The sequence below is a fragment of the Bacillus rossius genome, chromosome 1 (assembly GCF_032445375.1).
Source record: "Bacillus rossius redtenbacheri isolate Brsri chromosome 1, Brsri_v3, whole genome shotgun sequence".
Classification (NCBI taxonomy): Eukaryota; Metazoa; Arthropoda; class Insecta; order Phasmatodea; family Bacillidae; genus Bacillus; species Bacillus rossius.
Genome location: NC_086330.1, coordinates 4,115,467 through 4,143,413, shown reverse-complemented (window position 1 = coordinate 4,143,413; position 27,947 = coordinate 4,115,467). Strand labels below are relative to the sequence as shown.

Here is a 27,947-nt window from a genome sequence, read left to right as displayed (position 1 = left end):
GCAGTGGAGAGTAATGGCCCACGGAAGAACATCACCCTCAATAAAATGTCACATTTACAGTCGCTCATTTGCAACATTACTGGCCGATGTATTTTCCCGGGACAGGCAGTGGAGAGGAACGTCACCCCGGGGATGGAGAGGCGGGCGGAACACTCACCCGGCTGGTTGACGCGCCGGCTGCCGCTGTTGACGATCTGCAGCGTCCAGCGGCCCTCGGCCTTCTCGCCCCAGTAGTGCACGCTGAGGAAGGGCCAGTCGTCGAAGTTGGAGTTGGTGACGTCGCGCGGCCGCTCGAACAGCAGCGTGGAGGTGGTGCCCATGGGCGAGGTGAGCAGCACACGCAGGTTGCCGCGCGGGAAGAAGCGCAGCGTGATCTTGCACTGCACGTGCTCCAGGAAGCGCACCTCGTTCAGCGAGTTGGAGCAGCCGTTCACGTCCACGTGCGTCGTCAGCGTCGAGCTGAACGTCTGGTCGATCTGCCTGAAGGCAGATGGTGCGACGCCACATTTCAGCACAGAAGAGCCAAACTTACAGAACGATTGGGAAAAAAATAAAGGGTTGGTTTCTCTGTAAAGTCGGTTTACGGACGATAATTTTACGTGATAACGTCATAAGAAAACATTCATGAAATATTGAATACTTTTTAATTTTCAAATATTATTTACAGTTTTTTCAAATTTAATTTAAATAATTTGTTTAAATATAATCATGAACAATTAGTTAAAAAGCCCGCCTTAACCTGTTTGATATTATAGAAGATTTTTCTCGCACGGTGGTTGGCCGGTTCTTGCATGCTCGGCTCAGGCGGAACGTGACAATGAGTCATGCTTTTTCGTGCGTGCAGCCGGCGTTCATCGATTTATAAGACGTTATCGCGTCAAAAAACAAACCAATGAAGGAATAAATATTTCATACTTTTTGAAAAAAAAAAAAAATAGGGTTTGACCCCACCAAGAATAAAACCCGGATAGCCTTGCTGGGACACATAAGATATAATCATTTTACTTCATGTCAATCCCCAACCCAAAAAAAAAGAGAAAATCACATAGTAAATTATACCTCAAATTCTAGTAGGTACAAAACTTCCTATTTAGAGTAATACATGCAACATATATCTACCAAGAAGAATGCTGAACTAAAAGTGTATAGAAAAATCTCATTGTAGGCTACGGCAGAGACAGAAAGTGTGGCTAGAAGGGATAGTGCAGAAGAGATTTGGTGGAGATACATCGATGGTGGAGGTACAGTCTGGACACTTTAACACAGGAAATGGATGTTAGGTTATAATTATATAAATATCACGATTACCACAGCAGTAAAACTCAATGAGTGGTTTTTTAAGAGGATTTGTCCCATTCCAGGATTTTATTTTATATTTCATTCAACCAATGTTAAACATGTAACAATTTTAATTAGCTTAACTTTTTTAAATTTAAAAACATTTATACGGACATATGCCATTCTGGCTTTCACTCTATATCAAAGAGAAAACCCAAGAATAGACAAGAAAGATGAATACACAAATACATGGAAATACAAGCCAAAATCAGCAAATGTCAAATGTGTGAATGCATGGACAGCACAAAGAATTCAGTGGATTTAATCACCTAGTCAGGAAAAATATAACGGCACTCCATTAAAATTTTAAAGAAACTTTTGTGCAGTTGCAAAAAGGAAAATTTCTCTATAAGTGTAAGTTATAATACCAAACAATCTTTAGCTACATTGTGGGTTCTATAAATAATTAAAATATAACCTTAGTAAAAGCAGCCTTTCACATTTAGTGCACAGAAAGTTCTTGAAAACAAGTGGGAAAAGTATTCAAGTAGGTATGTAGAACCTTCCATTTTACACTCATGAAATAATATTCTTTTCCCAGAAAGCTGAAAGCATCATTCAACACACATTATTACGTACATTATATGCAGATTATTACAGACATATTTAATTAGGCACTACACAGAGTCATATAAAATTTTAATAATGGTACAATACAGATATGTATTCCCATTTGTTGTCAACATCAAGCATTCAGGATGCACGACTGCTTGATATGTATGAGTATGAATAAGTGTGTATATATATATATATATGTATATGTGTGTGAGTATCTATCTCTCTCTCTCTCTCTATCTCTCTCTCTCTCTCTCTCTCTGTGTATGTATATATACATATATATATAAATATGATGAGAGAACTATTATTTAAAATCTTTTCAGAGAAAGTTGAATAAGGGGTGTCAATTAGATGAGAAAAAGGTTGGAATTGTAAGACAGCAGAGAACAGCTCATTAATGAATGAAGTGCCAGTATGTGTGAATGCGTTTCAGTCAAGGAGGTGGTGGTTAAAGGGGGTAGCAGCAACCTCCAGCGCTGGAAACACTGACCTGTCTTCGTTGAGCTCCTGGGACTTGCAGATGTGCTGCGGGGGGATGTTGGTCCACTGCTCCGCCAGGCTCACCATCGCCCCAGCATCCATCAGCCCGTAGCCGAACTTGTGGGAGACTGCCCGCACACCACACCACACACCTCTCACGCTCTCGTTCACACTCGCTGCCACACTGTCTCGTCGCTCTGTCCAATGTTCACTTTAAATAGCGTGGCCGTGCAGAGAAACAGTTATGGCTATGGTAGCCATCAAAGTTTAGTGGTCATGTCTTTTGCCTCCCAAAACACCATCAAGGCTGTTGGGGTTGAAGTCTCATCTGATCAACACAGTGGCGGATACCAAGGGGGGGCACCCGGGGAAAGTGCCACCCCCCCCCCCCCCCCAAACCAGTTGTCTGCTTCATTAATATTTATAATATTTTAATATAACTAATGAATTTCTTGTAGAATCATAAAATCTGGTGGTTGGATGTTATGTGTAGTGCGAGTAGATTAAATACAAATTTAGTAATTTTAAGACATTTTTTCTCTGGCTATTCTGAAATTCTAGAATGCCCCCTCCGAGGTGAATCTCTGGATCCGCCACTGGATCAACATTTGCATTCTCCTAATGTAGCAAAGTGACACATGTTAAAAATGTGCAGATTTACTGGTAAGTCAGTCCTGGTTTAAGTACGTACTTCAAAAAACATTTTTAACCATGGATACATCTCGTCACTTCTCCTCTTGTTTGTTTCTAACTCACTCTCTGTCGACAAGACTAGAGGCAAACTAATTATAATATTGTAAGACTGGATATTGACCAAAATTCAAGGTGCATACTTAATTTATGCTGCCCTGTAGAGACCCCAGGCACACCCCATTGACACTAAGAATAACTGAGCAGTGTACTCTACAATATCACACAGCAAATTATATCCCAAAAACATACTAGACATAATATTATAAATTTAAAAAAATTAGTAATCTGTTTAAGTCTTAGTGTCGTGCACCGTGTTGGTCATTTAACTATATTTTCATAAATTAATTCTGATAGCTCTCTAACATCCGTCGCTGGATCACAAATTTTCTCACCAAACATTTACAAAAAAGTTATTTTTCGAGCTGTGATAGTTCATGCAAGATGCTATATTTATTAACTCTAGAGTGAATTTTTTTTCCAATAACAGATAATATTCAGTAAATATCAATCTGATGAGAAAATTTGAGATGAATCAAGAAATACAATAGAACTGTTGTGATGAATTAACAAAAAAAAAGGGAGGGGGTTGTCTGAAAAGCCGGTTTACGGACAATAATTTTACGTGATAACGTCATACGAAAACGTTGATGGAAAAATTGCATACTTTTTTAATTTTCAAATATTATTTACAGTTTTTTTCAAAATTTAAATTTAAATAATTTTGTTTAGACATAATCATGAACAATTAGATAAAAAAAAAAGCCCGCCTTAACCTGTTTGACACTACAGAAGATTTTTTTCTCGCACGGTGGTCGGCCAGTTCTTGCACACTCGGCTCAGGCGGAACGTGACAATTATTCTGCGTTCGTCGATATATAAGACGTTATCACGTCGACAACTGACGGATGCTAGTAATGACCGCAGTGGCGAGCGAGACGCCGGGACCGGGCCGGGAGCCACACGCACCCTTCCTCTTGACGCCGTTGAGCACCCAGCCGTCCTCCTTCTGGAGCGGGCCCGAGCGGGAGGTGAGCACCACCAGGTACTGCATGTCGCGCCAGGTAAGCCCCGGGTTGGCCTCCAGCGCCAGCGCGGCGATGCCCGCGGCGAGCGGCGCCGACGCGGACGTGCCCGTGTGCTCGGCCGTGCAGATGTGGTCGGGGCGGAGCCGGCCGTCCATGTCCACCGTGGCCACGGAGCGGTCGTGGCCCGGCGTGCCCGAGCTGTACGTGGAGGCCAGCGTGGAGCTGCACTCCTCCAGGTACCACGGCTTGTACCTGCGCCACACGCCGCTCTCTACAGCCTGCTATCAGCCTCTTCATTCATTCACGTGACTATGTCACAATCTACACGTTTTTACGTAATATTGGATTTTAACAAATTGCTCTTTTTCAACTTTCATCTTTATAGAACTAATGTTAAGTTTCTTAGGTTATATTTCACATATTTATTTCTCACTTATTATACATTTGCAAATGTTTACAATCGTCAAAATATGTACCAGCATGCTGCAATTTTGAAGTGACGAGATGCACTCACATACGAGCTTGCTTTCGTGAGTGCTAAAATTCCTGGTTGATTAAGTGAATATTGTTAACAAAGTGTAAAACAAATGGGAAATAAATTATTATTATTGTTATTGTTATTATTATTCTATTTACTACTACTACTACTACTACTACTACTACTACTACTACTACTACTACTACTACTACTACTACTACTACTACTACTACTACTACTACTACTACTACTACTACTACTACTACTGCTGCTGCTACTACTACTACTACTAGTAGTAGTAGTAGTAGTAGTAGTAGTAGTAGTAGTAGTAGTAGTAGTAGTAGTAGTAGTAGTAGTAGTAGTAGTAGTAGTAGTAGTATACTAGTTTCAACCAAATCCAGAAACACGAAAATGTGAAATGTAAGCCGCTAGAAAACAGGAAGAACTTTAGTGAAATTAAAAAAAAAAAAAGCCAGTCATGGGGACTGTTGACGGAAGTGAAAACTTAAAAAATTTTGTTTTTAAATGTGTAATATGACATCATTTCTACGTCAAACGTACATAAGAAAAATTATTTTGGTATTATGACAGTACGATGTCAGCATGATATCATTTATCTTTACATCATTTTTTTAGTCACAACAGATGTCAGTGGTATATAAAAAGTACGTAAAAATTCATCACCTAGCTATGACTTACCTCAGTGATATCAGACATAGGTCATGTATTCACATGGTCAAATTAACTTCACTTACTGCTACTACAGCCATGTCGGTGATGCAAAATCACAAGATTTTACCCATCCAAAAAAAAAGAGTCCAACACGCACATGATACAGTCGAGTATACACAGTGTACTAGTGTATCTATGCGTATACATGTACACAGGCCGCTGCTCGTCACCAGTCTGGCGCGACACGTCACTAGCATGTCGGTGACGCGAACCCATAATTTTTGCCCATACCAAAAATCACCCAACGCGGCTAAAGAAGTTTTCACTTCAAAAACCAACAGTAGCGATAAACTCTGAGTGAACCAAGCCCTGGCAGTGCAATAATGCAACCAGGTTCAAACAACATAAATATGTATAATTTTTAAATATGTTTTTTTCTAAGAGATGAGGTTATTTTCATTGCCATAATGTACCATATGTATTAAACAGCTTCACTAACCCCTCCATGATTCATACTGGGCATTTGGACTGACGCAAAAACAACGCAAAGGTTTTCACACAAAAATCTTGGAACTGTCCGGTGTCAGTTTCTACCATAGAGTACTTGCCATGACCCTGAACCACATAATCTTTTTTTTGTTCACAATGTGAAGTAGGTTGTGCGGTTGACTTCAACGTGAACACGAACAATGGGTATATGCCGTGCATACAATTCGTGTTCTGGACCATAGGACAGGTGCTGTGACTTGTGGGTTTGGATAGTTTCGTGCAATTATATCTCGCGTGTTCCTCCGGTGGAACGTGGTTGCAACAACAAAGGAACTAGGCAGTGCGATGGTAAACATGTCCTGAGAACGCTGCGCAGAGTCGGGAAGGGGAAGGTTGTCGCAACTCACCCGCCCTGCGTGGCGCTGGAGATGGACAGCGTGAAGATGCTGTTGGTGTAGCCGTCACAGTTGCAGGAGTCGGTGTGACGGCCCCCGTTGCCCGAGGCCCACACGAAGATGGAGCCCTTCCCCTGGCGACCCTGCGACCATACACACACGCCTCACCTCGTCACTGCTGGGGCGGTTACCCGTCGTAGGCACGGAGGGGCATATCCGTTCCCAAAATACCTCAAATATATTTCAGGCCAACACAGCAAAGTAGATTCATCGCTCCCGGAATTTTAATTCCTGCATACGCTCCTGGCCGATTCTGTTTCCACTAGTTACGCGACGCCTGTCCGTCTCTACTGCACTAGTCAGCGAGACATAAATAAAACTATTAATTATCATTACAGCACAACCACAAAGAGAATTCCAATCAGTCAGCATCTCAAATAGGTCTTCGAAAAGAAAAGAAAAGAAAAGTTCTTGGTTCATGTAACAATTTAATTGAGCTGAGTAAAACCACATGCCAAGCAAACTGCTGCATTTTATATACAACAACCACCTGTAATCTTAAGCTAGTTTTTAACTAGGTCGTTTGTCGACTACATCCTTTAGTTGAGATCATGAATTATTATTTTTGTTTGATCAACAAAACACAGCAAGCTATCTGTTTGCAGCAAAAATTGACGCACGTGTCCAAGTCTAGAGTTTCTATAATATATATGTATCATGAAGGTGAAGGATGCAAGGGTGCAAATGAAGTGTGCTCTTTTGTCACACCATCATGTCAAGTAAGGTAACTAACTGAACTCTTTCTTTTCTTAGTTGGGGCACATTTTAAGAATGTGTATGGGGCTAGTGTCATATGGGCAACAGGAGCACTTGTTCATGCCCTGTGTTCAATTTTTTGGTGTTATTACAAACTTAAGAAAAATGATCAATTTTATACTCTTAAACAATATTTTTAGGTGATTGCTAATACTGTGCATAATATTACAGCAAATTTGGGTGACAGCACGCATGAGATTTTTGACTTTAAAAAGTGATGGCCGAGTTATTTCAGATAGATAGTTCTATCCTTCAAAACTGCCAAAAGTATCATTCCTCAAAGTGAAAAATAGGGTTTTACACTTGCCAGTTTCAAGGAATATAAGTTTTTGTATTTATATTTATATATAGTTCAAAATTTGGCCCTAAATTTCACTTTTTGGAAAAAAATTACCAATTTTTGAAGTGCTGTATCTTGGGAACTCTAGGACATACAGGGCTGTGGTTGAGCTTACATTGTGGGAAATGTAGTCTGCATTAAAAACTGCAGGAATGAGTTTTTTTCTACCACATATATTGTAGAAATTATAACTAAAAAACGTGCAAAAATTATACTGATTTTTGCCAATATCTCAAAACGCACCAGAAAAGTTTGTTGGCTAGCTCAAGATTCGGATTGAGGCGTCCAATAATAAACGTAGGGAACGATAATAATACCACCTACTGGATATTTTGTAACTAAAAGTCTTTTTTTGACACTGTTTGCCTGGGTTAATATGCGTGTACTTATTTTGAGTGTTTAGTGAATGACAAAGATAATGATAATTCCTAATGTGAAAATATGTGCATCTCACTTCCAGATTTAGTAATGACCCAATCATTTTCATCAGCAGAGATACTTTAAGAAATCTAAATAATTTGTAAGTAATTTATGCATAATGACTATCATAAATTAAATAATTTGTAAGTAATTTATGCATAATGACTATCATAAATTTCCTAATTAACATTGTTCCATGCTATGCAAAATGTGACGTGTCATTTCATTGATAATAATGTGGAATGTTTTTCATGCGCAATATCAGTGGTGCAAAGAAACTAACTATGAATTTTTAAAAATATTGTAATGTATAATTGTTTATTATTTTCACATTAATGTATCAGAATATCAGCTTTAAAAAAAAGTTGAATTCCTTGAGACTAATAACCGCTGGGAACTTGCAGAGACCGGGTCAGTGCTGGTTGCCGGTGGCTGTCGTGGAAGGGTAACCCTTCATTTCACAGACGAGAGAGCCACACCCGAAGTTCCCCGAAGTTCATGCTCACTTTTTTTTTCCCCCGTTCTATCTCATTTTATAAACCGGTGTGGCATTAAATTTTGCGGTCGATTAGGATAGGTTAGCTCAGTGCTTAATTTCTAAAGTTTTAGGTGTGGGAACTCTAAAGCGGGATGCTCAGACCGGGGGGTCTGGAATACCCCCCAGGAAGGAGGAGGGTCCGGGGGCCCTCCCCCGGGAAAAAGTTTTGAAAATCATAACTGTAAACCCGCGTTTTTAGGCCATCCAGACATAATACTACAATTATTTTTATAAAAAATTGATATTTTAATGGTGATTACTTTTTAAAGTGCTTGATTATTAATTGTTTTTTAAACTTTTAGTTTTAAGTGCGTTCCCTTGCGTTCCGGCAGTGGCGTAGCCAGGATTTGTGTATGGGGGGTATTAAGAAGCAGACCGCCCCCCCCCCCCCCCTCGTATTAAAGTGGGGGTCCGGTGGTCCTCCCCCGGGAAAATTTGGATTTTAAGGTGTAAAATAGTGCCATTTTAGCAGTTTTTGGTACTTAAATTTAAATATAGTAATGTTAAAATTTTTATTAATTTTAATACGAAATTGTTTGAGTGATGAATAAGAAATTAATTAAATATTTGGTGCTAAGGGAGGGGTTTGAACCCCTAAACCCCCCCCCCCCCCCCTGGCTACGCCCCTGCGTTCCGGCACTCTTGGGAGGTAAGGGAACGCCGTTCCCTTGCGTTCCCACTGAAATTAACCCCTGGGTTAGCTACATTATAAATACTTTAAAACATTGTGGATGGTTGGTTATATTAGTTTAAGTATAGCTACATTAAAAAAATACTGTAAAATCATTTCATGGTTGCTTAGCAAATAACTTTTTTAATATGTAGCAGATATACAGGGCTAGAAAACCGTTTACATGATTTCACAGTATCTTTAATGTAGCTATCCTAACCAAATCAACCATCCACGATGTTTTAAAGTATTTATAATGTAGCTAACCTAACCTAATTGACCATTAGTAGGGACCGGAAAAATTCGCGGGTTCAATGACCTGTAGGATGAACTCCATAGTTCTACGTACACTCGGTCAAATGCCACCCACTCATTAGCTGCCGTCTTGTGAGACGTCCCAACGTAGCAGCCTGTGATTCGGTAAAGTTTTGGTCAGGTGTTTCTCATTGGCCCAGAGTCATCCAGGTGAGTTGTGAGCCAATAGCAAAGGCAGCACTGAGGTATAACTATTTGTATTTTAGCCTATCGCGAAATGAATTCGCGAATTTTTCCGGTCTCTAACCATTAGTTATCATGTGTTACAATGAACAAAAAAAACCCTCCGAAGAAGCACGATCGGGAGTTTGTCTCTCTCGTCTGTGAAGAGAAGGCTTCCCTGGTCGTGGGTCGGGGAGGATCAGTGGAAGAGGGAGAGGAGGAGGAGGAGGAGGTGGAGGAGGGGGAGGGGGAGGGGGAGGGAGGAGAGGGGGTTGAGGGAGGGTGGGAGGTTGGCACTCACGCTGGTCACGCCGTAGATGAAGGCGCGGCGGGCGAGCGGGCCGGGCCCGTCCACGGTCTTGCCGTCGTCCTCGGGCCCCCACGAGGCGCTGTAGATGTCGATGTGGTCCGGGTTCAGCCCCAGCGCGCGCGCCTCCACGGCGTCGTTCACCGTGCCGTCCAGCATGCGCACCCCTGCCGACAACACACACACACACACTCTCTCTCTCTCTCTCTCTCTCTCTCGCCAGGGGTTAGTCGCGTGCCTCCGGAAGTAGTATAACACTGGTGGTTTGTACCCAGCGGCGTAGCAAGCGGGTGGCAGGGATGGCCCCCGCCAGGGGCGCCAGTGCAGGGGGGGGGGGGGACACTGCCGCGACGGTTTCGCGGTTACTGAACCCTCCCCCATCTCTTTTAATCCAAGAGGGGGCGCCATTTTCAAATTCGGCCAGGGGCGCCAGTCACCTTAGCTACGCCACTGTTTGTACCTCATCTAGAACCTATGCGGTTTACAAAAAATGAAAAATTCCTCGTTTTAGCAAGATTCTATTATTTATATTGGTCGCAATCACTATTTGTTGTTATTGTACTGAGGATTAATGACAGTGAAAATCACAAAATAGATATTTTTACGGCGATCGGTTAAACGGTGTAGATGCTGTTGCGCTGCAGCGCCATCTAGTGGCCGGTTATGGCAAAATAGATAGCATAAATACCTTTTCAACATCAATTTATTTATATACATATATATATGGATGTTGGTATATATGGCGTTTATAAACTCCGACCGACCACACATCGAAATGTTTTTTTGATGGAAAAGATTTTTATGATATCGGGAGAACATTTGTTGCGTGGGTCACTAGAGGGCAGGCGTGTTGAACAAAAAAATCGAACACCCAAAGCGGTCCCGCCGAGTCAGGGGTGTATGTGTGTTAGCGAGGCGGGATGATAAGCGCGACGCTCGCTGGTGCTTCTAGCGCGGTGTCTCCTCTGGACTGGCGCGCAGTCTTCTCGTCGTGCATTGAGCGGTGACCGTAACACTACATGGCGGAGAAATGAAGATAAAGTTGTAATGCAAGTCCCTTAAGTCTTTTAAAATCTATACCGGTTGTTTAATGCCTAAAAATTCCTGTGAGAAAATGCCGTTTAGCCATTTTAACTCTTCGAAAAACTTAATCCAAAACAAAACTACTTATCGCCCCTCAGCGAATTCTGAAATGCTTTTCTAAAACAGACCTACTCGGATATCTAGAGAAGTTTTCAAATCGCGTTGTGTTTCCTGAAGCTCTGCACACCTTTCATGTGCCCAGGTATACGGGGCAGAAACTTCAGACTAAGTATATTCAAAAAGATTAATTTTAAAAAAAAATTAACATGGTAATAGAGACATAGAAATTTCGTGAGGTTACTGGGCACCAAAAAAAAATCAGGTCTGTGTACAATCGAGACCACTTTCTACCGTCCATCAGATGGTTTCTTTGTGATTGAACTTTCTTTACGGGTTATTTTTGAGCTTGGGTCATTAGATCGTGACAAAAAAAAAGGGGGTTGTCTGTAAAGTCGGTTTAAGGACGATAATTTTACGTGATAACGTCATAAGAAAACATTGATGATAAATTGCATACTTTTTAAATTTCAAATATTATTTACAGTTTTTGCAGATTTAATTTAAATAAATTGTTTAAATATAATCACGAACAATTAGTTAAAAGCCCGCCTTAACCTGTTTGATATTATAGAAGATTTTCTCGCACGGTGTTTGGCCGCTTGCACGCTCGGCTCAGGCGGAACGTGACAATTTTTCGTGCGTGCAGCCGTCGTTCATCGATTTATAAGACGTGATCACATCAAAAAAACCTTTGGTACAGTCAGTAAAGCAACTACTAAAGTGTTAAGCCACTGAAGCCAGCCCTGCGACCAGAGTAATCACTCAAACAAGTATTACTAGACAAATGCACGACGGTAAGACCATGTAGAAATGACTGATACAGACAGGTTCTCATTTTCTGCGCAGGAAGTTAACACTGACTTCCGGTATGCTAGAATAACTGACCATTTTTTTATGTGCATAATTCCATGAGGGAAGTGGCTTGGTTTCTGGGTTGTACCTGCGTCCTTGGCGAATAATTCACCGACGTTTCGGTCAACATTGCAGTCGCCATCACCAGGGAGCAGTTACCTACCTGATAACTTCTCGCTGATGATGTCGACTGCAATATCGACCGAAACGTCGGTGAATTATTTGCCGAGGACGCGGCTACAACGCAGAAGCCAAGCTACATAATACAATGGCCGCGAAAGCCTGCGAACATTAATTCCATGAGAGTTTTGTTTACAAATGGAGCTCCAAAAAAATGAACCGACATTTTTGTTGAAATAATGACAATGTTAAGTTGTGGATTTGACACGTGGCGTGTTCAGATGCGCCGATAATTAGAGACCGGAAAAGTTCGCGGATTCATTTCGTGATAGGCTAAAATTCAAACACGTCAACAATTCTGCTGATTGTGCTATTGGCTCGCAGTTTAACTGGATCTCTCTGGGCAAATGACAGACTATTGCTACCCAGTGGAGACGCCTCACAAGTTAGCACCCAATGAACACGCGTGTTTACTTGAGATGTGCAGAAGAAAATGGAGGCTATCCTAGAGGTCATTGAATCCGCGAATTTTTTCAGGTCTCTACTGATAAGGAAATGCAAAACAGAGCCCGGACGCCGAAAGCGCGAGAGGTCGCAGACGGTCCGGCACGAGGGCCGCGGGAACTGCAGACACCCGGGTGTGCACGCACCTCCCACGCTGGCGTTGTAGGCGACGCCCACGCCGCAGTAGTTGTTGAAGGCGACGGCCGCCACCTCGCCGGCGCAGCGCGTGCCGTGCTTGTTGTCGCCGTTGTCGCGCGGCATGGGGTCGTCGTCGTTGTCGTTGATGTCCGTGCTCGCCAGCTGGTCCTGCGCACAACATCCCCCCGCCACGTCTACAACTGGAGGAGCAGGAGACAAGACAGCTGGAGAGGAGACACGGGGCCAGACAGTAGACAAGAGGAGTCTGGCATTGGACGAGACAGGTCTGGAAGTAGTCAAGTCACACAGTGGACAAGAGGAGTCTGGAAGTGGACAAAAGAAGAGGAGACTGGTGGTAGGCAGGAGGAGTCCGACAGTGAACAAGAGCAGTCTGGTCTGTTAGTACACAAGAGTCACACAGTGAACAAGAGGAGTCTGAAAGTGGACAAAAAGAGGAGACTGGTGGTAGGCAGGAGGAGTCCGACAGTGAACAAGAGCAGTCTGGTCTGGAAGTACACAAGAGTCACACAGTGGACAATAGGAGACTGTGGTAGGTAGGAGGAGTCCGACAGTGAACAAGAGCAGTCTGGTCTGGAGGTACACAAGAGTCACACAGTGAACAAGAGGAGTCTGAAAGTGGACAAAAAGAGGAGACTGGTGGTAGGCAGGAGGAGTCCCACAGTGGACAAGAGCAGTCTGGTCTCGAAGTACACAAGAGCCACACAGTGGACAAGAGGAGTCTGAAAGTGGACAAGAAGAGGAGACTGGTGGTAGGCAGGAGGAGCCCGACAGCGAACAAGAGCAGTCTGGTCTGGAAGTACACAAGAGTCACACAGTGGACAAGAGGAGACTGGTGGTAGGCAGGAGGAGTCCGACAGTGAACAAGAGCAGTCTGGTCTGGAAGTACACAAGAGTCACACAGTGGACAAGAGGAGACTGGTGGTAGGCAGGAGGAGTCCGACAGTGAACAAGAGCAGTCTGGTCTGGAAGTACACAAGAGTCACACAGTGGACAAGAGGAGACTGGTGGTAGGCAGGAGGAGTCCGACAGTGAACAAGAGCAGTCTGGTCTGGAAGTACATACACAAGAGTCACACAGTGGACAAAAAGAGGAGACTGGTGGTAGGCAGGAGGAGTCCGACAGTGAACAAGAGCAGTCTAGTCTGGAAGTACATACACAAGAGTCACACAGTGGACAAAAAGAGGAGACTGGTGGTAGGCAGGAGGAGCCCGACAGTGAACAAGAGCAGTCTCGTCTGGAAGTACACAAGAGTCACACAGTGGACAAGAGGAGACTGGTGGTAGGCAGGAGGAGTCCGACAGCGAACAAGAGCAGTCTGGTCTGGAAGTACATACACAAGAGTCACACAGTGGACAAAAAGAGGAGACTGGTGGTAGGCAGGAGGAGTCCGACAGTGAACAAGAGCAGTCTGGTCTGGAAGTACATACACAAGAGTCACACAGTGGACAAAAAGAGGAGACTGGTGGTAGGCAGGAGGAGTCCGACAGTGAACAAGAGCAGTCTGGTCTGGAGGTACACAAGAGTCACACAGTGGACCACCAGACGACGGGCGGGAGCCAGCGGCACTCACGTAGTTGAGGGCGAGGTCCGGGTGGTTGGTCTGGATGCCGTCGTCGAGAATGGACACGACGACCCCCTTGCCCGTGTAGCCCTTCCTCCACGCGGGGTTCACGTTCATGTCGAAGCCGTCCTTGGCGCCACCGTTCTGTGGGGAGAACTTCTGCAGGGTTAGCACCTCCAAGAGGTCAGCGCTCACAGGATGTGTCACAATTCAAACATATAGAAACAGATGTGATGGTTACTGGCTGATGAATCTGACTGTTTCCGAGACCTTACTTTAATAAGCGATAAAAGCACGTACCGCTCTTGAATGAGCCAATGAGACTGCTACTGCTGTGTTGAATAACATCCGTAATTTGTCTGTACGCAATATCTTTGCTCAAAAATGTTTTCTCAACCAAGCAGCATTTACGAATACCATATGTGTAACCAAGGGTCATTCTAATGCGGTGTTTAAGTCATCAGTAGGGTTCAAAACACAGTGGATCCGCCTTGAATTTTCTCAGGGAGGGAACGGTAAAGACATCGTGAGCCAGTATGTCTCGAACCATCAGTGGCTGCCATGCAGGCTGTGGAAAAAATAATATTACTTGTTTTGATAAGATTATTATTAATTATATTGGTCACAATCACTATTTGTTGATACTGAGGATTAAGGACAAAGGGGAAAAAATATATAACAATTTTTAATGGCGATCGGTTGAAAGGAATAGTGAGTTGATCCGCTGCAGCACTATCTAGTGACCAGTTATAGCAAAATGGATATCTTACAAACCTTCTCCATGGAAAAAACACTCCGATGTGGCAACTTTCATGGTAATCGGTCGGAGTTAATCATCATCAATTTATATGTGTATACGTATATACAGGTCTCAGGAGCAGAGACACTCACCAGGTACCACTGCTCCTTGTACAGCGGGTCGGGGAAGAGGTCCCGCAGCCATCAGAGCCACACGGAGGCTCGACTGGACATGCTACAGGAGCAGAGACACTCACCAGGTACCACTGCTCCTTGTACAGCGGGTCGGGGAAGAGGTCCCGCAGCCATCAGAGCCACACGGAGGCTCGACTGGACATGCTACAGGAGCAGAGACACTCACCAGGTACCACTGCTCCTTGTACAGCGGGTCGGGGAAGAGGTCGCGCGCGCCGATGCCGCGGTACTGCACGTGGCGCTGCGACGCCGCCCCGGAGCCGCCGAAGAAGGACGGGAAGTCGCTGAACGACTGGAAGTCCTCGAAGTCGCGCTTCTTGCGCACCTTCTCGTGCTGCTGCTGCACCCACGCCACCTGTGACACGCCCCCCGTCAGCCCCCATACACACACTTGTACTATAGTAGTTCTCTAGTTCACTACAAATGTTTGAACACCTAAATCACAATGCTACATTTTCTAACTTGATGCAAGCTTTTGGACATACGCCATTGCTAAGCACATGTATGTCTGTAGAAGAAAACTAAAAAAAAACACAAAATACAAAAACACAAATTAAGGAAATAATTGTTTATGTCAACAGGATATAAACACCACATAATATTCCATAACAGGAAATTGGTCAACAAACAAAGAAAAACAAAGAAAAATTGACTAACAGAACAAAAAAAAACCCACAAATTATGACAGCACAAAAATATTGAACACAAAAAAATTCAGCACAACAGTCGAAACGAGACAAAAAAAAACACGACAAAACGAAAAGACGAAACAAACACAATAATTGTTTTCCAAAACAGAAACAAGCGGTGTTTCGGGGACTGCTATCTGCTCCCGTCCTCAGGCAGAGACGCACATGGTAGGCTACGACAACACAGGTGCTATATGTTCTCAATTACCAATTGTTCCATCATTTAAACTTATGTATACAATAGCCTAAAAATTAACATACATAGCACACAATGGTTCACAGAAAATAGTAGGCTTCCCATAGTAGAACACAATGAATGTTAACTAACGGTTAGTATCAAATAGTATAAAAGCAAAAAATTGAATATCTAAACTGTATGTAAATTTGCAGCACTGAAATACTTTACTGTGAACACTGTAAACACCTAGCTAAGATGTCCTCAACTCTGTGCAAATTGCACACTGGCTACTACAGCGGGCAGTGTGAGCTTCTGTCGTTCCTGTCGGCAATCACGTAGACTTGATTAGGTCTCGGAGAAGAAATGCCTACACAGTGCTAGGGGCATATTTCTCAACCATGTCTTCAACCAGTCATTTAAGGCCTAGTGTCACATGCCATACTACTTTCTCTTCATTATTACTTTTTTCCAAGGGCTATCTGTAAATTTAACACGATACCTCCCTTGCATTTGTTGTCATAACACAAATATTTGCAATGTATATTCACTAAGTGTAATATATTGGACGTTAAAAATGCCACAAGTTTTAGTAATTATTATCACCTGCACGACATTTTTAAATCCATAAACTTAGTGAAAAATCTGTTGATGATATTTGTGACAGAATGGCGAAATTCAAGGGAGGTATCACGTTCAAATTATCAGAAACAGCCCTAAATTAAAAGTAATGTCGAGAAAATTAAATAAAAATCTCATGACGTGTGAGATCGAGTCTTGAGCATGTTGTATCTGAGACACACTTTTTTTTTTTCAATATAACACACTAGAAAGAATGGCCCTTTTGGCATGACAACGTCTAATAAATCGATGAACGCCGGCTGCACGCACGAAAAAGGATGACTCATTGTCCCGTTACGCTCATTGTCACGTTACGCGCATTGTCCCGTTACGCTCATTGTACGCTTGCACCGCATCTATCTCTCTTCCACTCGATTGGAACAACCATTAATTTGACTTTTTCGAGGCAAATTAAACTTGAAATACTCCCATTCGTTACCTACTTTTCCTATCATTGTCCTATCCTTAACAGAATAACACAGTATGGAAGAAGTTAAATAGCAAACATGTATAAAAGTTATAGTTAAAATAATCTCTTCGTTAAAGTAATAAACATATTTGAATTAAAGAGTGCAAATAAAAGTAAATTTATCAATTAAATTGTAGATTTCCTTTCACTCCTTTGTATCCATACAAAATAGTGATAATTCAATAAAAATGATTCAATTATATTCATAAAAGTATGCAATCATTTCATCAATGTTTTGTTATGACGTAGTCACGTTAAACTGTCGTCCGTAAACCGACTTTACAGACAACCAATTTTATTTTCTACGATTTGTATTTCGTGTCAAATGACTTTTGTCCGATGAAAGCTAGGTCAAATGACCGTCGGCCCGGTCACTAATAGAAGTACAAGATGTGTTTTGTGCACGCGAACTCAGTGTTTCATCCCAGTGACTCGGCTGGACTCCAGGACTCGCATCTCCAGAGTGACGGGCATAACAGAGAGCAGCGAGGACTCTAGGACTCCAGCGGCGGTTACACTGTACATTTGTACACTTACAAGACAACACCTGTATCCTTACAAAATAGTGTTTGCAGTAATACCGGGCTCGTATTGTTACGAACGCAGACAGGACCGCGATTTGCGCCAGGTTCGGAGCTGGCTGGTGGCCCCGCACGGCCACTGACGTCAGGCGCCGTCCACTGACGTGAGGCATGCCACGCGTACCTGGCCGGATTACAAGGGTCGTCCTTACCCTCACCCCCCTCAGCACCCCGCGCATCCTCCCGCCACGGGCTATTATCACCTTGGGTGGCCTGAGAATTCCGGGCTTGCAGAGGCCGTCGCGCGGAGTGGCATGAACGAGCGTCGCCATTCTCGATGTTTCGGGCGTCGGTTTGACCCCGGGATAACGCGACACGTCAAAGCCGCTCTCGTCGGTTCTAGAAGGGCATCACAGGTACTTAAGCAGCGACGCCGGCCTCCGCGACTGTCCCTGCGAGTGAAGGGAAGTGCTAGATCGGCTAAGAGGGTGAGAGACCTCCATGAGAGTGGCGCGACGAGGAGCAACAGGACCGTGAGAGTGCGACTGAGTGGCGCGAGACTGTGTGTGTGGACAGGCGCGAGGTGAGGGGCGAACCACTGTCGAGCCCAGCTCCAGTGAGGAGTGCGAACTGCGGAACTTGACAGACATCGAGCGACTTGAAAATAAACATTTTTAAGTGCCAGATTAAGGTGGTGGGACATTATTTAAGTACAATTATTTATTAGTAATGTAAAGCTAGTTATTACTAAGACTGTAATAAAACTTAATTGGGCTATTCCTTACGAACCCAGTTCTCCCCACAAAGGTCGTAACAGTATTCTTAATAACGTAGTTATGCTTTGTGTTGCCCTAGTACCAACAATAGTTAAAGTTATTTGTAAACCGTTCCCTGAATGGCTTTCTAGTAATAAATGCGTAAATTAATAATAAACAGTAAAACAAATTAAGTTATATTATTGAATATTCTTTTCCAAAGATTAAAAAAATTCCATTAAACTGTGAAATTAAACACTAATTTTGGTAATAAATACCTAGTATTGTCTCAATATGGAATTTCATATGTGCAAAATAACCATAGTCATGTGTCGTAAAAAGTAACAATATTTATTGTATTATTACAAGTATTTTTTGCAACTGTTTACCAAAGGAATCTTTTGTAAAATTACCGAAAATTTATTTTTTTTCTGGGTAAAGGACTCTTCATTCTCTTCGCTCGCAATCTGCGAGCTGCAAAAGCTAAAAGGCGCAAGTTCCAGTCCTACAGCTAGTCTAGTTTACATTGGGCGGTGCTGAACTAAACGGTAAGGCCTCTAGCTAGGCAAGTCTAATTAGCTGTCAGCTGCCATTAAATTTTACATTTCCATCTCGCCACAGACAATTCACGTGCACCGACCGTTAAAAAGGCGGTCGGAGCTCACAGTAATTCAAAGGTCCCATCGCATTAGTAAGTGGTTGCTACACTAAGGATTAATGCTACCGTTGAAAAAATGAAAATGGATTTAAACAATTAACAATGGGTTTCCACACACTTTGTTTAGCCAATTTATTTTAGTTTTCCCTGTTTTGCTGTCCTGCATAACATTATTTCACTGTCTCATTAGTCCATCTAGCAAAATAACAGCTATAGTTCAATACGCATTATTATCAAAACACGTTCACTGTAAATAAATAACGTGCATGATTGACTGTAATAGGTTTCCCTGCACAATATACGGTTTGCACTGTTTCCATTCCACCAAAGTAACGTAACCAAGACTGCCAATCTGAAAAAGAGAACTGATATAAAATGTTTATATCAATTTGAAATATATATATATATATATATATTATTGTACGGTTGAAAAACTGTAGGTAAAAGACTGTGCTTTAAATTAACACACATGTATCCTTTAGGTTTAATCATTGTTAGTAAAAATCAGCAAACCTATATTTGATTGAAATATGTAACGGTTTAAACACCTTTGATACTACGCAGTATCGGAAATAATTGATAATGTGCTGTACTAAGGCACTGACAATTCCCATGTGTTTTTCAGGTTTCGAAGACAGCCGCTTTTTTAATTCCTTGATATTTCCCTATTTCGACGATTTTGTCTGCTTGCAAATTAATGTAAGCTAGTTTTTTTTGGCAAATACGTGAAATTAAAGCCTGAGACTAATTTCTGTGAAGACTAGTTATCACTAGTTGACACTAGTGCAGACGTGGAACTCCCTGGAGTACCTCCAAGTAGAGACAGGAAAAATTCGCGAATTCATTTCGCGATAGGTTCAAATCCAAATCGTTATACCTCAGTGCTGCCTCTACTATTGGCTCACAACTCTCACCTGGCTGACCCTCGGCCAATGAGAAACACCCAACCAAAAGCTTTATCGAATCACACAGGCTGCTACGCTGGAACGTCTCACAAGACAGCAGCCAATGAGTGGGTGGCATTTGACCGTGTGTACGTAGAACTATGGATAGAGACCTGAAAAATTCACGGATTCATTTCGTGAAATGCTACAATTCAAATAATTATACTTTAGTGCTGCTTCTGCCATTGGTTCACTGTTAATCTGGAGTAATGAGGGCCAATTAGAGACCCTCACTCGTAGAAGTGTCGAATCACAGGCCGCCCAGTCGAGACGACTCGCAAGCCCGCAGCCAATGAACAGTTGGCATTTGCCCGAGTGTGTAGAGGAAAGTGGAGTCTATCCTGGAGGTCATTGAACCACCGTATTTTACCGGTCTCTACCTCCAAGCCTCACACGACACGGAGAACCAGCCACCGCTAGAGAACACGCGCGCCGGCTCGGTCGACTGTTTTACCAGTTGATTGGCCTCCCGGCTTGATTGCCGCCGGCTGAACGGATCCGTGACTGGCGAGCTTCGCGCGGCGTGAGCGCTCCTTCGGGTCGCGAGCTTGTAATTGGCTCGGAACAGTTCCGGGTAGGCGGGTCCCCGCCACGGCAAGTTGCAGAAGCGCCCAGAGCATAGGCGAGCCGGATCCAGCTGTTCAGTCTCTCGTTCACCGGGTGTTTTGAGGGGTCCCAGCGTGATGTGGGAGATCGGTAGAGACTGGAAAAATTCGCGGGTTCAATGACCTCCAGGATAGACTCCACTATCCTCTACACACTCGGGCAAATGCCAACTGTTCATTGGCTGCTGACTTGTGAGTCGTCTCGACTGGGCAGCCTGTGATTCGATACTTCCACGAGTGAGGGCCTCTTTTTGGCCCTCATTACTCCATATTAACAGTGAACCAATGGCAAAAGCAGCACTCAGGTATAATTATTTGAATTGTAGCATATCACGAAATGAATCCGCGAATTTTTCAGGTCTCTTATCATTATATTAGGATGACTGCGGAGATCCGGGCTTTAAAGTTTTTTTTTTTCAAACGAGGGAAACAAACAAACAAAGCGGAAGGAAGAAGAGAAGGGAAGACTGGTCTCGGGGGAGCACGGCGCACAAGACGGACAGAGGGAGGGAGGGACGTCTCTGCCGGCGGGATTAATAATTCGCGCCGGAGGATTGCCTAACCGCCCCGAGGGGGGGAGGTGCGTGGACAACAGGGGAGTTGCGCCAAAGCGACGCAATCCAATCGGCGTCGCCGCAGATTGGACGACACCTCAGAGAGCCGCAAGCCGAAGACAACTCTCGCCCCGGTAGCGTCGTGACGCCGACACCCCCCCCCCCCCCCTACAGGTGCCCGCCGACAACAAGCTGGGAAACATCGACACAACTGACGCCCTGCAGTGCTCTCCCCACGAAGGGACTCTGAAGTAGGGTTACCAGACACTGATAACAAAAAAGGAGGACATTCACCTCGCAAAAGGAGGACATTTCACTAAAAAGGAGGACAATATATATTTTTTTAAAAAGCCATGAATTAATTACAATGGAGTACGATATTTTACAATGTTTTGGCATTTAATACAGTAGTTTCAGTATAAAGAATCAAACAAACTACGCATATACAGCATATTAAAAACACGTGCTTCTGCATGTGATGCTACCTGTCAAGCTGTCATAGAACTACTTACTAGTTGGGTGACTCTGCGGACAGCGCATTAGCGCGCACCGCGCGCTTTACTCAGAGTGTAACTGCAGGAATTATCTCACTTTATAAAAAAGCCGAACATATTGGAGCATTAAGGAAAATCCGGCCGGACGCAAAAAAATACATAAAAAGGAGGACATGTCCTCCTTTTGCCGGACGTCTGGTAACCCTACTCTGAAGGGACTCAACGATAACTACACTGGCAACTAGCCGCTACGTCTGGTTACATGGAGAGAAAAAAAAGGGGGTTGTCTGTAAAGTAGGTTTACGGACGATAATTTCACGTGGTAACGTCGTAAGAAAACATTGATGAAAAATTGCATACTTTTTTTTTTAATTTTCAAATATTATTTACAGATTTTGCAAAATTTAATTTAAATAATTTGTTTGAACATAATCACGAACAATTAGTTTTAAAAAAACTGCCTTAACCTGTTTGATATTATAGAAGATTTTCTCGCACGGTGGTTGGCCGGTTCTTGCACGCTCGGCTCAGGCGGAACGTGACAATGAGTCATGCTTTTTCGTGCGTGCAGCCGTTCATCGATTTATAAGACGTTACAGTCAACAAAAAAACCAGAAAGCTCGCGTTTCTAATAAGTTTAATTCCACAATGTTTGTGGGTATACAGTACTTTTTATTCCACTGTCTGTGCAGACATAAGAGATTGTCTGGTTTGCCGACTCAAGAGCACGCAACATGAAATTGTCCATGTCAGATGCAGTCCGTGTCTAGATCCAAAAAAAAAATTTTCGAAATAAATTAAAATAAAAAATGAATCTGATCAATCAAAATAACAATTTTAAACTAATTATATTCGAATCGAAGCAATGTAAATTTTAAAAATCTAAATTTTTACCTGTCAAAGGTGTGACGTATCAAAATTTTAAAGCAATCGGTGAAGAACCTTCGAAGCTTTAAGATTTAATTTTTTTAAACGAACGACCATTTACATTTTTATAGCTAATAGAGAGTATTTAGGATGGAAATCTGAGAGTCTGAAGTGTGTTTAATTGAATTATGTTCTTCAACCTCAGCGAATGTTTTTCGTTGTAGCAAAATTATTTCATTGTAAACATTGGGTGTAAAAACCATTATTTTTCACTTTCTTTTGTGGCGTTTTAATATCCCCCATTATTTCAATGAAATAATTTTTGACAGCATAAAAATTCGCTAAAATTGAACAACTTCGTTGGATTAAACATGATCTAAATAATGCTCAGTATTCAATCTAAAATATTTTATATATTACATACAATAAAAATGTTACTCAACTCCAACTAAGGCGTACACCAGCCACGGGAAACACCCTATACCAAATAAGATGTTTTCATCATATTGTGTCGTAATGAACCCGCATCCAAAGTCAGTCGGTCGAAATCAGACTCATCTTGTACATGTCCCAACTATCTAAACTCGTATGGATATATTCTTGCATCTTTTTCATTGACCTTGACTAAGTTTAGGATTTAGGCGACACAACAGTATAAGTGGGTTTAGATTCTGTAATTCGTCAAAAATTTTTTTTCAATATTTATTTTTAAAATACAACACATTTAAATCTATGTGTTTTTTTTAACTACAGTACACGGGTAAAGGGTATGAAAGAATTAATTAAATTTTGCATACAGTGTATACCGTTGCTAAACAGAGAATGTCTGGTGCGTTTAATTCTTTTTGTGGGGAAAAAAAAGGGGGAGAGCAGGAGGAAGCGCTAATCATAATTTCTGCCCCGGGCGAAGGAAAATCCTGCATCAGTCCCTGGCCCCGCCGTACAATGTTAATGACATAGCGTATTTACATCGACATTAAAGGTCTGTTCTTTATAACATAACACTAAATGTGCAAATACACACATACTTCCACACCACGAAAGATCGCAAGCTTTAAGAAGATTTTGTAACTTATCAGACGAGTCACTGCCAAAATTAGACGTAATGCTAAAGTGACGTAGAATGTTGCGGTTGAAAATTAAAAAAAAAAAAAAAAAAAACTATGATGTGTTTTCGAAGTAGCGCGAGAAGAAAGGAAAGTGTACATCAAAGCATTTACGTCCGCCTACCGTGTAATGTAATGAGAAACCTGACCTTGACGTCAGATTGAGGCGCGACCACAAGAAGTTATGATGGTTCATTTTCGCTTCCAACGACGACACCTATTTCCTTTCCAGCGCCACACGTGGTAGTCAGTCATTAACATCGGCTACGTGACTGCCGCTGTGTGAAGCAATCACAGCCTGCCGCCTCCCCCCCCCCCCCCTCAATGAGTTCGACCCAAGGCGTGTTCCTTCCCGGATCTCCGTGCGTGGGGAACATGGCGGACGTTGCTCACGGGTTTTCTCGGAGTACTCTCAAGTGGTCCTGCTCCAGAAGTAGGAGTGCGGAGCACGCAGGGGTCATTGACTGACCGAACTATGACGTCACTGCGGCCATCTTGGAATCTAAATAATTCAGAATGTCTCAAAATTACCCTATTTTGAGAGGAAATAAATTCCCTTTTTGAGAGAAAATTTCCCGTTTCATTCTTCAAAATTCGCAATTCGGAATACCTCGAAAGACTTTCGTCTTTGAAAGAACCCAAATTACTAAAAATGGCATAAGACTTCTACAAGCAAGCCGTCCTAAGCCGCCGCGGTCTTGACCTTGACCGTAAACTTGAAATTCTTTCATCATTGTTTTGGTCAAAAATTAAAGAATCAAGTTTACGGCCAAGGGCATTACCTCGGCGGTTTAGGGTGTCTTGCTTTTAGGTGTCTTAAGCCACTTTTTTTTAGGAATTTTTGTTCTTTCAAAGATAAAAGTCTTTGAGGCATTCCGAACAGCGAATGTTTTTTTCAATTTTTTGAGGAATACCGTAAAACGAGAATTTTTATCTCAAAATAGGGGGGGGGAATAGGAATTTGGAGTCTTTTTGAGGAATTTTGGAGTCCAATATGGCTGCCGTGACGTCAGAGTTCGGTCGGTGGTTGACCCCCCTCCACGCTCCACACTACTGCTCCTGGGGCAGGAACGCCTTGTGCACACTACTCTCTCATTCGTGCATCCGTGCATTCTGTCCCCGCTCCAGTGCGAGGGGGGGGGGGGACACGGACAGGTAGCTCCGGAACTTCACACCCTCCACAAATAACACAAATAAAATTCCAATTTTGACTGGCAATGCAGATACAGTTAATTGTTAATCAGTAGAGACCTGTAAAATTCGCGGATTTATTTCGCGATAGGTTAGAGTCCAAATACTTTTGACATTATTTTGCTTCAGTGATTGGGCCACAGTTTATCTGAAGGACTCTGGGCCAATGAAAAATCTTTAACAGAAGAATTAGCGAATCACGATCATTCCAGTCAACAGGTGTTACGAGTCGGTAACCAATCAGCAGATGTGCCTAATTTGCACGAGTGCATAGAGTATCATGGAGTCTATCCTTTAGGGATTTGAAATCGCGAATTTTACAGGTATCTATTAATCAGTTATAAAAATTTAAGTCAATTAAGTATTCTTACCGATGCAACCTTGAATGTTTTAACATACGTGTATCAAAACAAAAAAAAAATTGTTCTTTCTGACCCAAGAATAACTTTTCATTTGTGTAATGAGCTGTGACTCGTCATGTCTAAGAGGTGTAGGTCATATTTAGGCTGAGGCAGTTTTCAAACACCATGGAAATTCGTTAAGTTTTAGAACCAAACTGTCACATAAAAGGTTAAACTCTCACAAGAGAACATTGCAATGCAAATACGTACTAACGAGTTTTTGTATATGTTTTTTTATGTACGTATTTTCCTGTAGCGATATGTCTATTTTAATATTTCCTAGATTATTCCCGTTTCGTAATACGCATGAACTCTTTCCTGTGTGTGTGTTCTCACTATAAGATACTTTTCTCTGAGCTCCGGCGGCAGGCACGTACGCCGAATGCAAACACCGCGATTCTTTTAAGACAAGAAAAGGCGCGCTTCGAGGGGGAAAAGAGAATCACCAATGCCGAGCAGCGCCTGCGAGGTTCGCACGCGGCGCCCGGTACACACGCGTGCTCGGCGGGACAGTATCAAGTTCGCGCGCAGGCGGCGTTACAAGCCCGAAAAAGCGAATTGCTTCCTACATCCGGGGCCCGGTTACACTTCAAGGCTTCTCAATGCGTGGATTTACCCTGATAAGCAGTACTAACACTACACATCAGGAAACCTTAAGTTGTGCGATATGCTCATATCACGTCTGCAGTCGAGGCCATTGTAACTTTGTACAAGTAAATCTGCATGGGAGAAAGTTATGTAACAGACTACACGGAGAGACAAAAAATATGTCAATGAGATACTTAGTTTAGTGTAGGATGAGGAGGCTTGAAGGCGGAATGTTGTAAACATGATAAGGCAATGGGAAGTCTGCCGGCCACTGCAGGTGGATGTTATTGCAAGATAATGAGCGGGACAGCTTCTGTTGCAGCCAGTAACTCAGATTTATTTGCGCTCCTTGATTTGTCTACCGTGTTCATTCTGTTTTAGCATGTTACAGAGGGAAAAACCCACATATACAGTTATCACACGCATGTATTCGATCGAGTTGTCACCAGTTTACTTGGAATATAAATTAAATGACCTGTAGGTACAAAGATCCGAAATCTCACGCAAGAAACATTGGTGTGTATCGTTGAACATGCATATAATAAATACGTTAACTTAAAAAAAATGTTACGTGACATATTAAATATACACAGACTTATGCACAGACTTAACAGAAGAATTTATGTACCTTAAAGTGATTTACAAGATAAACATCTCGAATTTATCAATAAATCAACACAAACCAATATCGCTAGTTTATTTCCGAATGTGTATGTCGCACTGCGCATATTCTGCGTACTTCTTGTTTCAGTTGCTGAAGCAGAAAGATCTTTCAGAGTTTTTTCAGTGTGAATAAAGAACTGCCTGAGATCCACAATGGGTTAACGAAGACTCTGAACCAGGAAAACTGTGCGTACGTTGAGTCTTGAGTCTACTGTTGCACCGCTCGCTGATACGAAAGCGGGGGAAAAAAAAATTTAATTACTATTGATTTTGAATCTGTTAGGCATCAAGCAAGTTATATTTCTAATTGTGCACTGTTTCATAAACTCTTAAATTTCGAAGAGAAAAAAATTTATCGAATGTTTTATTGAGAGTAACATTTAAAAACGTTTCTTAAAATTCTGTTAAAAATCACTTAAAGATGTTTTATTTACACAGGACTATAATCTCTTAAAGGTTTCAATTTTTTGACGTGACAACGTCTAATAAATCGATAAACGCCGGCTGCACGCACGAAAGTGTCCCGATACGCACATTTTTTCCGTTACGCTGTGTCCCGTTACGCACATTGTTCCGTAACACTGTGTTCCGTTACACTGTGTTCCGTTACGCTGTGTTCCGTTACGCTGTCGGCGAGTGCAGTAATAATAGGTTATGTTACAATTGACTAAAAAATTATGGTGATTCATATGATTGATTATAGATATTTGATTACATTTTATTTATATGAAAACTTGTTCATAATCATATTTAAACTTTATAGCTAAACGCCAGTTTTTAAAATTAATTACAAGTATTCTACACGTGAACTGTTTCGCCGACTGTTTATAAAGTGAAGCGAAAAGTTAATGTGGTTTACATAGCTTATTACAACAACAATTTCGGCAATAGAGGTTAATTATTCTTGCATTTTAAAAATCTGATTACTAGTATAATTTCAAGTATTTCTTTTATTATTAAAATAAAAATGATTCAATTTTATTCATAAAAGTGTGTAATCATTTCATTAATGTTTTTATATGACGTTGTCACGTTAAACTATCGTCCGTAAACCGACTTTACATACAACCAATTTTTTTTATTATTCCCAAGTGAGTTTACTGCGGGAGACAGTTGTGATCCGGAGGGACGAGGGTGTACCAACACAACTGCTCGCCGCACGAAGGTCGTGCGTGAGACGTCCTCGTGGGAGCGAAAGTCCCCGTCCAAGTCGCTGCCTGTGTTCTCCCTCTGTCCGGCCGCGACACGAGGTGCGCGCAGAGCAGGACTGCGGCACTCGCGGGGACATCGCCCGCACGGCGGGGTCAGGGCTACCATCCACGAGTGCGTCTGGCTTCGAGTAAGGAAAGTATAGGTCTGGCTAAAAAATTTCGTTGTCTGTAAAGTCGGTTTACGGACGATAGTTTAACGTCACAACGTCATAACAAAACATTGATGAAATGATTGCATAATTTTATGAATAAAATTGAATCTTTTTATTGAATTATCACTATTTTGTATGGATACAAAGAAGGAGTGAAATGAAATCTACAATTTAAATGATAAATTTACTTTTATTTGCACTCATTAATTCAAATATGTTTATTACTTTAACAAACAGATTATTTTAACTTACATGTTTGCTATTTAACTTCTTCCAATCTGTGTTATTCTGTTAAGGGTAGGACGATGATAGGAA

At 42.3% G+C, this 27,947-nt stretch overlaps 1 protein-coding gene across 5 annotated transcripts in view; it reads right to left on the bottom strand.

Moving 5' to 3' along the window:
• Positions 1-27,947, bottom strand: part of LOC134531323 (furin-like protease 2) — a 210,219-nt gene that overhangs the window by 28,428 nt on the left and 153,844 nt on the right. For 2 of the 5 annotated variants that reach the window (XM_063367021.1, XM_063367033.1), the window contains exons 4-11: positions 15,135-15,323; positions 14,045-14,191; positions 12,462-12,621; positions 9,691-9,863; positions 6,141-6,271; positions 4,036-4,346; positions 2,387-2,504; positions 158-480 (exon numbers count right to left, since the gene is read on the bottom strand). In XM_063367021.1, the coding sequence (XP_063223091.1) occupies positions 158-480; positions 2,387-2,504; positions 4,036-4,346; positions 6,141-6,271; positions 9,691-9,863; positions 12,462-12,621; positions 14,045-14,191; positions 15,135-15,323 (1,552 nt within the window). Of the gene's footprint in view, positions 1-157; positions 481-2,386; positions 2,505-4,035; positions 4,347-6,140; positions 6,272-9,690; positions 9,864-12,461; positions 12,622-14,044; positions 14,192-14,926; positions 14,992-15,134; positions 15,324-27,947 lie in introns of those variants that run through there. The other 3 variants (XM_063367027.1, XM_063367040.1, XM_063367047.1) reach the window with 3 other exon arrangements.